At 40.6% G+C, this 14,292-nt stretch overlaps 1 protein-coding gene across 2 annotated transcripts in view; it reads left to right on the top strand.

The window, feature by feature from the left end:
• The window catches only part of LOC122805364 (mitogen-activated protein kinase kinase kinase kinase 2-like), a 1,562,336-nt gene that overhangs the window by 573,960 nt on the left and 974,084 nt on the right, over positions 1-14,292 (top strand). For both annotated transcript variants that reach the window (XM_044075456.1, XM_044075455.1), the window contains exon 9: positions 12,207-12,338. In XM_044075456.1, the coding sequence (XP_043931391.1) occupies positions 12,207-12,338 (132 nt within the window). The remainder of the gene's footprint in view (positions 1-12,206; positions 12,339-14,292) is intronic.

Below are 14,292 nucleotides of genomic sequence, written 5' to 3'. Positions count from 1 at the left end.
GTGTATGATTTTTTAATTACTTGTTAGCTGGATAAGTGGGTTAGTCCAACAGACCAGCTTCACCTACAGTATGGGCCTGAAGCAAAATAACACATAAAGGCAAATAAGATGATATTTACAGAAGCATTTGTGAAGGCAAACAGTATGTATGTCTCCGTGCCAAGTAAAAAAAGAGTAATAAAAGTAGTAGCAGTTAATGAATAGTTATATGCTGTAAGAAGCACTATTTCCATTGCTTAGACTATTACATGTGGAATGGCTTAGAGTACTTGTATCACATTATAAGGATTGCATATGTTATGTGCTGATAGGTATTATATGTGGAACAGCTGCTTCAGGTGGAGGAAGTGTTAGAGTACCTGCATCAATATTATAAGAATTATGTATGTTATGTGCTGAAATGCATTATTATATGTGGAACATCTGGTGGATTAAGTGTAAAAGTACTTGTGTCGTATTATAAGGATTACACATGTTACATGCTGATAGGTATTGTGATGTTTGGAAAGTCTGCATCGGGTGGAGGAAGTGTTAGAGAACTTGTGGAACATTTCTCCCTAGACCTCCGCTGAAAATGGGTTCTGACCCAGTCAGGCTTTCCTGGTAAACAAATGTAAAATACATAAATAAAATACATATGCTAGTTATGTGCTGAAAGGTACATATGTGAACTGGAAGAAATATGATATCAGAATACACCATTAAAAGATGAATATATTAAAGCATTCATTATTTTTTACACACTCAGTTCCCCATTTTAGATTATTTTGTAGTCTGTGTAATTGAAGACCAAAACTGTTGTATTATTCATAGACAGAGCCCATGATTTTCTGCTATAACCTTGGGTTAGGCATTCTGTAGTTGGAGGTGGCTTCAGTTTTCAGCTTTGTGATAACTTGAAAATGATATGTGCAGAAAATAAGTCTAATGGGCACTGGGACTAAACGTTCATGTACCTCTTTCTCTCCATTATAAGGTTGTCATTATGTGATCCTGTTGGACAGCAGTGTGAAAGAAGGAAGAATGTCATAATCACAGAGTGGCTTCTTGAAACACTTCCACTATGTCTAACTGTTAAGTTAGCTAGAGAGAGATTCTATTACTTTTTTATAGAATAATGACACAGAGAGGGATGAAAGGGACTAATCAGCTCCTTAGGTTGTTACTTCTTCATTTGGAGGAGAACATGGTAGTACTTTTAAAGTTATTTTCTACCTGTCCTGTTTTAATTTTATTGACTTTACTGCACAAAATCTCTGTATATGGCTAAATTTAATTCCTGATGCCTCGCATATTATTCTAAGGAGCAAAACACAGTGCTGTGCATTTTGGTGTCAGTCTTAATTTTAAACACATTTATTGAATTCAAATAATTTCATAAGTTAAATCCACACAGATGATTCCCACTGACATTAAGCTTTTAAAGTAGCCTTATCATTATGTAAATTCTGCACTACGTGTTAATATATGTATGTCTATAAAATAAGGACAATTTCATAGTAGAACATTGTAGGTAGTTTCAGTGTTCATACCAGGTATTTAATTATTTACTAGCTTTCTTCTTTTCCAAAATATTTATGATCTTGTAGTCTCTTTCATATAACATAAACTTTTCCAACATCATTAATTTAAATCCATCAGATGTGAAAGTAAAATGTTTTGCTGCAGGGCTGTTTTTCATTTGCATGTTTACTGTGACTTGTTTATTCCAAAAGTCTACGTTTTACCATTAATTTACGTGTCACTGAATAAGTAATGTTAAAGGAAGATATACAGAATACATAGCAGATAAAGAAACAGGGTGCCAGGTTTTGCTTCTGATTTTAGTAGTTATCTATACTCTTTTGTGTGATCAGTAATGTGCAGAAACAGGATTTTACAACCAAAGACTGATATTGTGGTATCCCAGGGATTTCTCCTTTCTCTAGGATGCAGTGACCATGAAGTTGGTGTATGCAATCCAATAAGGTCATTGTCAAAACACTGGTACACATGTGCCAAAATATAACCCTGGTGTATACAAAAATCTGCCCCCCCCCAAAAGAAAATTATTATTTTTTTTTTTTGCAGGGAGATGAGCACCCCCACTCCACTGCTAATTGCATACAATAACTGTGAAATTTCACATCAGAAAAGGGGCATATTCCCCAACCCTGAGAACTGTATGATTTCACACACCTGTCAACCATCTGTTTAGTCAACCAAATGCAGTTGACTAAACAGCTGTTGACCAAACACACGATTGGCAATCTGTAGAACTCCCAGATATACACAAAGACGCACAAACAGGAATGGAGTGTGCAGGGCGACTTTATGAAAGTGAGTTCTCTAGAACAACATATGATGCTGCAGATGGGATTTTACCATCTGTCTGTTAATAAAGCTAACTTATTCTTTTTTGGTTTCCATGTTTGTGCCAGTGCTTGCCAGTACTTGATTTGTCTGCCTTCCACTTTTTTAGTTTGTTTATTTTATTATCTTCTAATAAAATCTCCTTTTACTTTTGTTGTTGGTACTGTTTTCCCTTCAGTTATATTCCCTTTTGTGGGTTATTTCTTTCCTGATGCATTGTTTCACAATGAATTTTATCTGTTATATTTTAGACGAGGCCTCAGTTTTTGGCAGATTAATCTTCCTTTTCTCATCTTCTCACATATCATCCATGTTGTGTCTTCATGTGCCATCAGCAAAACATTGAAAAGAACTGGCCTTTATAGTTTTCCCTGGTAGCCATTATTTCATCTGAACGGAATTCATTTACTGTTTTCCTCTTGGTCATTTGGTTTGGTCAGTACTGTACTTGTGTTGCCACTTTGCAACCCTTTCCAAACAGTTTAATTTTTTCACTAACGTCTTCTATGGTCCTGGTTTGCATTCCTTACTGAAGAGTAACTACATCAAATCTTCAGCCTCAACCAGATTATCCAGTCAAATAATTGTAGTAAAGTCAAAGGACATGATCTTCCTGATGTGAAACGGTGCTCATTTGGGACCATTCTCTCCACCAGCTACTTTAAAAAAAATTGTAACTTGAATAGTTCGATGAATTTGCTTTTGGTTCAAGTCAGACTGTCAGGTCACCTTTCAGCCTCCATGTTGGAGTGAATGACTTGAGACGTACCTCCCTGGACTACATGAAAAGAGACATGGAAGAGCTCTCGGATCATGTGGCCCAGGCAGGTATGACCCTAGCCATGAGTAGCATCTTGCCTTCACCCAGAATGATACCACAGTATAAGGACAAAATGATTGGCTTCAACAATTGGCTAAGCTTCTGGTGTCATTCAAAGGGGATCCAGTATCTGTGTGCCTGGGACAACATGCTCAACAGACCACGATGCTTTGCCAGAGATGGTCTGCACCTGTCGCCCCTGGGATTCAGGTTACTGGCTAAGGCTCTTGCTACCCCTAGAGTGCCTTTTTTAGGCAAAGTTCAAAGGACAAAACCACTACCGTAACAGGTACAAGCATGCAAAATCTTAAGGTAATATGCTAGCAGTCTTAACCTCAAAATGCACTCTCTCGAGGCACTCCTAAAGATGGAGAACATTGATATCTGTGCACTAACTGAGACCTGGTTCAAGGCTCCAGAGAGCACCCCTGCAATACCAGGCTACAACTCTTACCACACTTTTCAGCCACCAAACCAGGACCAAAACACTAAAGGTGGAAGAGTGTCCATATTCACCAAGGATATTCACACCAGGCTAGTTGCCCAACATAATGCATCTGAAATTCTCCAGGTGCAACTAACACTAGGTAAGACTGCAATCCAAATTGTAGCTTGCTACAGATCCTCCACCATGCCCCAAGATTCTCACTACACCTTTCTAAACATACTGGAAAATATTGAGATACAACCAGACAACCTAATACTGGGTGATTTCAACTACCCTGCCATTGACTGGGAAAACTACTTGGGTACCAACACCTTTGCCCAACAGTTCTTGGAATTCATAAATTCCAATGCCCTGGATCAACTAATCCTTAGGCCCACCAGGGGCTCCAATATCCAAGACCTGGTCATTACCAATATGGGAAATTGATGCTCCACACCTATGGTCACCCCCTCATTGGTCAGGTCTGACCATAAGCTAATCACCCTTGACATCCACATCCCACCCCCACCCCCCAGTAAGGAAACCTCTGTAAAAAAAACTTCTCCAAAGCCAACTTCATGCTACTCAAGTTAGAAGTGACAAACTTCATGACACCCATGCAAACGGGAACTGAAAGTTCGACTGCTGAATCCTACACTAAGGCACTGTACGAGCACATCCACTCATGCATGAATCGTGCAATCCCCAATAGAACCAAGACACTCTCCTCCAAAAAAAGGAAGCCAGTCTGTTGGTCCCTGGCCATAAACAAACTTTACAACAAAAGGAAGAAACTGTTGCAGAAAAGAGGAAAAAATCCCAGGATGCAAAAAACTCCCTTACCAGTTTCAGTAAGAAAATGAGATCCCTCATAAAATCCTCCAAAGCTCGTTACGAAAATAAAATTGCCAAAGATTCCAAAGACAATCGCAAGGCATTCTATAGCCATGTCAAGAATCTAAATGGCAATGCTCAGATCTGCTCTGAGCTACAACAGAATGGCATTAAATATACTGATCCCAAGGATATTGCCAATATCCTGGCAGATTGATTCAGTGCAAACGTCATCCCCCTCTCCCCCTAAAGGGCCCATCCCAGTACCAAAAGATTGCCAAATTCTGGTAATAACGGCCACACAGGTAAAAAAAAACGCACTCTTCAAAGCTAAGAATACAGCATCCATGGGACCAGACGACATCCCAGGCTGTGCACTACATGACCTACAAAATGCACTGGCACTTCACCTAAGTGTCATGTTTAATCATAGCCTCACCTCAGGCTTCATGCCCACTGAGTGGCACACAACTACAGTTATCCCACTCCACAAGGAAGGGGGAATCCACCTTGTATCCCTGGAACTACCACCCCATCAGTCTGATGAGCCTGATCTGCAAGGCCATGGAACGTATTATCATGGAACTTATAAACAAAGACATTGGCAACCTTCAAACACTGGACCCCATACAGTTTGGGTTTGTGAATGGCCGATCTTGTCTCCTGAACATGACTGACTTCTTTGAATCAGTTTCTAGAGCTGTGGACAAGGGTAAAGTGGTCCACACAGCCTATTTGGACCTCGCCACGGCCTTAGACACCCTCTGGAATCATAGATAAACTTACTAAACTGGGCATTAATCCCTACGTCACTCGATAGGTTGCCAACTGACTTATTGACAGAACCCACACTGTAAAAGTAGCCGACTCCAAATCCAGCTCCAGACAAGTGGAGTACCTCAGGGTTCAGTCCTGGTACCGCTCTTGTTTGGTATGTATTTCTCTGAAGTACAGGCCAACACTAAGGGACTCTGGCTAGCAAAGTTCGCAGATGACTGCAAACTGGGAGCCATTATTGAATCCCCAAATGATGTGGATATTCTACAAAAGGGCCTTACAGAAACAGATGCTTGGTGCCAGAGCCATTGCCAAGAAATGTATAGTTATCCCCTTTGGGAAAAAAAACATGCATGTGTGAATTACCACATAGGTGGCAGTACACTAAACACCGAAAGTGTGATAAGAGACTTAGGGATACATTGGACAGTGGTCTTACCTTCGATAACCACATCGCCACAACAGTCAGGAAATCCTTCTTTGTGGCACACCTCATCACTATTTTATTTTATTTTATTTTACATTTGTTAACCAAGGGTGTCTGACTTAGCCAAAAAGGCCCTTTTTCAGCAGAGGCCCGGGGAGAAAAGCTCCACAAAGAAAAATTACAGACACATTTAGTTATTTAGACATGATCAGTATACACACAAATTACAAGAGACATGTTTTTACAGTGGTATGCGGCACATAAACAGTTACAGTGGAGAGAACAAACAAAAAATATTAATTTTAAAAATAAAGGTAATTAATAGATTTGTGGTGTACAGCTGAAATTTGGAAGATAGGTAGGATACATACGTAGTACACAGGTACAGTACATACATTGTAGATTAGCCAGCATTTGTGAGTAAGGCTGAAAACTATTATCAAGTGCTCTAGATTTTGTATGTATATGTTATCCACTTTCACTAGCCTGGGGAGCAATCATGGCACTGCCAACTTTGCTTGAGATGTTGCCTGATGAGGTCTTTAAAGGAGGCTTTGGATGATGTGTTTTGAATGCTAGTAGGAACAGAGTTCCATTTTTTAGCCACTGAACTACTATATAGTGCATCTCCAAAGCTATTGTAGCTGTTGGTGACTTCTAGTAGTAGTTTGCTTGATGATCTAAGAGGCCTTTTGGCTGAGTGATGTTGTACTAGGTTTTTGAGAGCAGGACACTTATTGGGGAGGTAATAGATAGAATGGCAGAGGCAGAGCTGATTGTAGGTTAGGAGTTTGGGCAGTTCAAGCCAGTGGAGCTATCTCAAAGCAGTACAGTGATGAGTTCTATATGAGCAATTTGCAGCAAAGCGGGCAATTCTGTTATAGCAGGCTTCCATTTTGCTTAGTTCCATTTTGTTGAGATTAGTCAGAATGGGAGATGCATAGAGTAGGGTGGATGGAAGTTGGGAGCGAGCAATGGCTGATCTTGTGTTGTTGGTAAGAAATGGTTTGATACGGTAGAGTGACCCCAGTTTGGCATGTACTTTTTTAATAGTTAAGTTGAGTTGACTATCAAATTTTAGGTGGGAGTCTATGGTTATTCCCAATAGCTTAGCCCGTGCCACTGGAGCAATTGGAGTAACATTTGTGGAGTAGATAGTGAATTGACTGTTAGTCTTTTTGTTAGAACTGGTTATAATCATAAGCTGAGTTTTCTTTGGATTGAGGATAAGTTGGGCTTTGGTAAGGTAGTTTTCAACGTCAAAGAATGCTAGTTGAGTTGTTTGCAGGAGGGTGGGAATGTTTTGTGCAGCACAGATTAAGGTAGTGTCATCTGCATACTGAATTATAGATGCATGCTGTGTGGAGGTATGAATGTCATTTGTGAAGACTGTGAATAGTAGTGGTCCTAAGATAGAACCCTGTGGGACTCCTATAGTTATGGGCAGCTGAGGAGAGAGAGAATTTTCCCATTTCACAGCTTGGTACCTGTCAGTTAAGTAGCTTTGGAACCAGGTAAGAGTGGAATTTGATAGATGATATTGGTTTAGTTTGTTTAGCAGTATTTGGTGTGAGACTGTGTCAAATGCTTTGGACATATCCAAAAAAAGAGTTGACACTTGTAGGCCTTCATTCTTGAGACGGTTTACTGTGTCTATGAGGCAGAGGAGGGCTGTAGTGTTACTGTGGGCAGGTCTGAAACCATGCTGAGTAGGTCTCAGGATGTTGCTGTCTAGGAGATAGTTTAGCATCTGGGTATGGATGCATTTTTCTAGGATTTTGGCCAGAGGGGATAGTAAAGCATTGGGTCTGCAGTTATTAAGTTCAGTGGAGGTCCCACCTTTATGTATGGGTGTAACATAGGATATTTTCCAGAGTTTGGGCATATCGTTTTCAACAATTCATCTGTTTATGAGAGTGGAGACTGGGATAGCAATAGCATCTGCTGTAAGCTTCAAGAAATAGCTGGAGAGTAGGTCAGCTGCTGTTGATGAGGTTTTTAGTTTGGAGAGCATGCTTTTGATTGAAGTGGTGGAAACTGTTTTGAGGGTAAAGCTTGTATTAGTGTTATTTGTGTTGGGGGGGATAGTGAGGAAGGAACTGTCCTGTGATACTAAGGATAGAATTGAGTTCACAAAGTGGGAGCTGAATTGTGTTTCAGTGGGAACTTTAGTGTCAAGGGTGGTTGGTTTGGGGGTAGCCTTTTGGGTGGATTTTAGTAGCTGGTTTACATTTTTCCAAAATTTGTGCAGGTTGTGTTGGTATTTAGTTTGTAATGTTGTGTAGTAGGATTTTTTTTGTCCAGCCTAATGCATTTTTTTGCACAGTTGCGCAGTTCTTGGTACTTAGTTAGGCTTTGTGTTTCTTTGTTTTTTTGATAGTAAAGCCAGGCAGTGTCTCTGGACTTGAGGATTTGTTTGGTTTCTTTACTGAGCCAGGGGTTTGTAGAGGTTCTAACCTTGATTTTTGTGCAATGGAGTGACAGTGTCTAGGTGTTGTAGAAATGTTTTGTTGAAATATGCTACAACCTGGTCAAGTGGGAGGGTTTTAAGGGGGGTCCAGTCACAGCCACAGATTAAAGTGTTGAGAACCTCAGGAGAGAATTTTTTTGTGTTTCTAGTGGATATATAGTTAGTGGTTTTGCATATGCTTGTTCTACTACGTATAAAGTATATTATGTTGTGGTCACTTAAGGTGTCTGGGAGACTGCCTGTGTGAGGGTACAATGTGGGGTTGTTAGTTAGGACCTAGTCAAGGATGGAGTCCCTTTTAGATTTTTATCACATCTAGTTGGAATTTGGACTAGCTGCTGGTAGCCATGGAGATTTATTAGATTACTTGGAGGTTCTGATATACAGGTGAACCAATCTAGGTTGAAGTCCCCCAGAATAAGGGTTTCTTGTGAGTATGTGGAAGAACACCAGGATAAGAAGTCTTCAAGGCTAGCAGGTGTATTACCAGGTGGAATATAGATCACAATTGTGGTGATGACCTTTTTAGGGTGAAGTTGAAGTTGTGAGATAAGTATGTCCCAATTATTGGGGGAGGTGTAGGAGTTAGGTAATTGATGGACAGTTAAGTTGGACTTGTACAGTAAGGCAGTTCCACCCCCTTTACGAAGTGGTCTGTCTTCTCTAATGATATTGTAGCCGGTAGGGAGAACTTCTGAGTTAGCTATGTTTTTGTTTAGCCAGGTTTCTGTTAAAGCAACTATGTCTGGGGAGTAGTGTGCTATTGTGGCCTGGAGTTCAGGTATTTTATTTTTGATACTTCTAATATTAATATTTAGCATTAAAAAATGGTTGGTTTTGCTGCTGTTGTTGATTTTCCCAGGGATGAAGAAAGTGGGGGTGTTATGTTCTGACATTTGTGTTGGACAGGATGGATTTGGGCCTGGGTTGGGGTGGATATCCCCACTTATGATGAGCCTGGAGTTAAAATGGTTATACAGATGTGGGAGTTTGGTGAGGAGTGTGAGAAAGTATTGTGTTTTTTTGGAGTAGGAATAAGAGCATATGTGTTTAGTTCTGAATTGGTCCGTTATGTAGTTCTTGAATAATTGTGGGCAGATATTATAATGTGTGGTGTCTGTATATGAGAGTGCATAATGCAGTGTTGTTCTACTAAGTTTAGGGATATTGCTAGAGTGATAACTTGTGGTGCTGTGGGCGGCGACGGTGGTGCAGCGGTTAGCGTTGCTGCCTCACAGCAAGAGGTTCTCCGGTTCGATTCTCTGCTGGGGTGCCTTCTGTGCGGAGTCTGCATGTCCTCCCTGTGGTCACGTGGGTTTCCTCCGGGTGCTTCGGTTTCCTCCCACATTCCAAAGACATGCAGTAGGTGGATTGGACACTCTAAATTGGCCCTAGGTGTGAGTGTGTGTGTGTGTGTGTGTGTGTGTGTGTGTGTGTGTGTGTGTGTGTGTGTGTGTGTGTGTGTGTGTGTGTGTGTGTGTGTGTGCCTTCTGTGGAAGGTTGGGTGCCGGACAGGCAACTCGACACCGTAAAACTCCACTGCCAATCCTGAGCGGGACAGATGATCCGCTGTGGCGACCACTAACTGGGAAAAGCCAAAAGAAGAAGATAACTTGTGGTGTTGTAAAGAATTATGAGAAGACAGACTAGACTTAGTTGTGTGATAGTCATGGTTATAAAGTTTAAGTTGCTTCTAGGTGGGGGGGTCTGAATAGGAATTATAGGGTTGCACTATATGTGGATGGGGAAGTAGTGTGGGTGATGTAAAAAATGCCTAGTGGGAATGAGAGTGATTGGGAGTATTTTGTGTGGAGCAAGTTGGTGTGGTATAATGTGATATGACTTGAGGAGCTGTGATTGGTGGAGGTGATGTGTGGGTGAGCTGTGGGTGTGGCTGTGATTACTATAAATGTAGAGGTAGTGGGGGTGGGAGGGAATAGGGGCAGGGCAGGTGAGCGGAGAGAGCCCGAGCGTTAGCGAGGGCGAACGGAGCGGGGCAGAGCCAACCAAGACAAGAGAAAAAAGTAAGTTTTACTTTACAAATCTGAACATTTTTAAAACAAATTCCTGAGGTCTAATGGCTTACCGGCAAGCAAAATGTAATTGCTGAAGAGCACTTGTGTCCTGGTGAGAGACTAGAAATTTAAAGATGGCTCCATGCTCAGCAGGATTCTAATATAGACTTTGTATTGGGGGAGGGAGATAGCACAAGGGGTGTAAACCAGGTGGAATGCAAAGAAACCGGAGAGGCAATCAGTGGAAATCAGTGAAGGCCTCAGAGGGGGTAAGTAATAATTCAAACTACCTGTAAAGTGAAGGAGAGAAGAGACAGCAAAGTTTATTAAGGTTGGGAGTGTCTTCACATTGACTTGCTGATTAGTAACCAGTTTGTGCACAGATTAGAGTAGGGAGATACATTAGCAATGAAGGGGAATGTATAGAGATGCAAATAAACAGGTGGGCCTCCAAGTGATACAAACTAAGGCAGGAAGCACTGAGAGGGCTGCTTGATGGTTAATTTAGTCACAGGGATGTGAATTAAATATATACTGTCTATTGGATAGTTAGGATTACTGTACTAGCAGGGGGAAGGACACAAGGCTACAACAGTCAGTTTTATTAGCAAGCTGAGAACTACTAAGAAATACTGCTAATGTGTAATAGCTTCTCTCTCATCAAACATACAAGTAGAATGCCTGGGTGGACTGACCCTGCTCTTGAGGCTCAAAATGTATATCCTTGTTTAGTTTGCAGTACTGATTCCTTTTTATACTGTATGGGTGGAGTGGTAGCTGCAGACTGCAGATTTGCTTGAGTGTGCTCCTGCTCTTGAGACTCAAAATGTATATCCTTGTTTAGTTTGCAGTACTGATTCCTTCTTATACTGTATGGGTGGAGTGGTAGCTGCAGACTGCAGATTTGCTTGAGTGTGCTCGGCAAGCAAAATGTAATTGCTGAATAGCACTTGTGTCCTGGCGGGAGACTTTTCATCCAGAAGAAAGGAAGTCATTGTCCCACTGTACTCATCCCTCATTAGACCCATTAAAGAATACAACGTTTGGTATGTACCTCTCAAGACATCTGCAACAACTGGAAATGCCTCAGCAATACCTCACTAAAAGAATCACAGGCCTAAATCAGATGCCCTATGCTGACCATCTGAAAAAACTCCACCTATACTCTGTCGCATACTCAGAGGCGATCTCTGCTTAACATACAAGGCCATGTCAAACTCAGAGCTGTTGGACATGCTACACTTAAAGAGATCCCAATCCCTCAGAGACGCATGCTCCAGGGATCTAAACCTTGTCGTCACAATGAACAAAACATGTTCGAGGGATAGGTTCCTGACCCAGAGACTCCCCAGACTCTGGAATAGAAAGCCCATACATGTTGGGATGGGAGATAGGAAATTCACCCCAGGGATCATGTCAGTCGCCCTGGTAGACAGGGGTCCAGGGAAGTAAATACTTTGGGAAGAAATAGCCAGGGAATTGTTATGGCTAGGCTTGTATAGTCCCTAGGGCTGAGAGCCTAGTACCAACCTATGAACCTATGTTGCCTCCAGTCCAGTAAATGAGTCTTGCATTTGCCAGTTTTTCCAATGCTCAAGAATTTATCCTCCTCTCATGATTTGTCAAAATGGTTAGTTTAAGGTATTATCTGCTCTTCCGTAAATTCCCTGGGATTTGTAGTGTGAATTTTATTGAGTCCTGTTGGTTTGCTTACCTTCAACTTTGGAAGTACCTTTATGACCATTTCAACTAGTCTGTGAAAAAAAAATGGGATTACCATTAGAAAAATAACGTACATTATACTGCCATGAAGACATCTTCCTTAGAGACTGGGCTTAAGGGACCAAAATGGTACAGCTTAATGTTGGTGGATAAAGTATTGTGAAGTTTGGAAAATTAGATTGATTTGGTCAGGAGCTAGTGGAAATTCCAATAAAATCAATAATATTAGGTAGGCCTCTGAAATTGATGGCCACTGCTTTAGCTATGTTTGTTTACTGTTTAGCAGCATTTGAAATTACTCATGAAGGGTTAGAGTACTTTAATTTTGTGTGTTTATAACTTAATTTTCATTCTTTCTACAGGATGGCACCAGAAGTTGCTGCTGTCGAGAAAAAAGGTGGTTATAACCAATTATGCGACATATGGGCTGTTGGCATTACTGCTATTGAATTAGCAGAACTACAGCCACCATTATTTGACCTTCATCCCATGAGGTAAGAAGCTAAAGTTCTACTAAATCTCTTCATAAATGTTTCCTTTTTCAGTTGCAACTGTTATACATTAAAAACCATACCAACATAACTGTAGCTGCAAGCATTATACATCTTTTGTAATATATCCGGTCATTGTCAGCCAGCCTTTACATAGCTCATTCATTTCCTGCCTTCTTTTAAACCTTGTTCCTCCTCTGCATATATTGATCCCACACTTCCCATTTTTCCTATGTAATTTGCTCCTACTCTTTTTTAAAGATCCCAATTCCAGTTGTTTTATCTTTGTTACTGTCTTCGTTACTTCTAGTAACGTTGGTTTAGAGTTTGATCTTCATTTTCCAGTAATTGCTTGTTTGGTAGCCATCATAATTAGACTCAGCAAGGCCTTACTATGTCTAGGCTGTTCAGATTCTGTATCATAGCTCAAAAGTCATTCCCTTAGTTACACCAGTTTGCACACCCAACATCTCTGACACAGCAGTCTGTAGGGAATCTGCCAACTCATTACACTCCCAGAAAATATGTTGCCAGTTGCCTCTTTCTTCCCCATCACACCTCCAACATTTGCTGTCTACGTGAAGAAAAAATTATTTCGAGTCTTACCCATGTAAACACTTCCAAGCAAAGATCTTAAATCTTCCAGAATTTGTTGCATATTTGGGAGACATACATATATCCCCCCACTGTTCTTTGTGAATTGCTTATCCAGTCTCTCTTCCCAATCCTTTCTAACCACCTTTAATTGATTCTTATAGTTATCATGCAGTGTTTTATATGCTCTACTAATTATTCCTTTCTTAATGGCAACTTCTGTTCTAGATTCTACTAAAAACTCTACCAGTGCTGGTCTTTCATTTAGGACCCTTCTATTTATTTCTGTTTGCTTATACTCTATCAGTTCTTCATAGGGAAGGCAATCTGTAACCTGCAGTCTAAATAAATTCTTGGTGTCTTCCCATTCTGTTACCTTTCCCTCTCTAGTTATTTGCTCCCAATACCTTAGTTCCTTTGCCAGTTTTCTCTAAACTCCAGCCCCCTCTTGCCTATTGTCTGTTTCCCTAATTGCAGTCATCCCTATCGGCAGAATCTCCTTTCTCCATTCCCATCTTGGCTTAGTTCTTAGGATACTTTCTGCTACTTTATGACTATTAATATTCTTTATGATTATTGTTATTCTCCTTAAAGGTCTGCAACCAAAATCCCAGTCTCTCCTCCTTTCTTGGGCTTCCCCCGTTTCACCATCATCATCTTCTTCCACTTTGAATTATAGTTTTCTGCTTGTGCTATGTATAGCAGGCTTAACTGTTTCTCTGAAATACCCCTTCAAATCGGGTAATCCCAGTCCACCCTGTTCTTTTGGAAGAATAAGATTATCCCATTTGACTCTTGCCATCTTCCCATCCCAGATAAAATCCTTCACCTCTTTATTAATTGCTATCCACAATATTTCCTCTGATTGATAAAAATATGCCTGACCTGTGTGTAAGATAAAAGGGACTAAAAACATTCTACCTGCTTGTATCTTATTATTGATATCCATATAACAGAGCTTCCATTTTCTCAGTTTTTGTATTATCATTTGTTTAGTCTCTTCCCACATATCATTAGCTGCTACACCGGAATCATTTTTAATCTATACTCCTAAATACTTAATTTTATCATGTCCCCATAAATATGGATATTGCAGAACTAATTCGTATCTGGGTACATAGTTTACCGCTATTGCCTTTGTTTTAGCAACATTAATTTTGTATCTTGAAAAGAATTGATACTGTCTCAATATGTTCCACAGCATGAGTCCCTTATTTTCTTTGCCAGTGGTTCTAAATATAATGCAAATAACAAAGGGGAGAGAGGACACCCCTGCCTGGTTCCTCTACTCAAGCAGAGATTAAAAGAAAGGACCCCACCCACTTTAATTTTCGCCTCCAATTGCTCATATATCCTCTTAAAC

The sequence above is a fragment of the Protopterus annectens genome, chromosome 6.part1 (genome assembly GCF_019279795.1).
Source record: "Protopterus annectens isolate FY-2018-M chromosome 6.part1, PAN1.0, whole genome shotgun sequence".
Taxonomy (NCBI): Eukaryota; Metazoa; Chordata; order Ceratodontiformes; family Protopteridae; genus Protopterus; species Protopterus annectens.
Note: the sequence above shows the minus strand (reverse complement) of the source record. Positions and strands in the feature narration are given on the sequence as shown.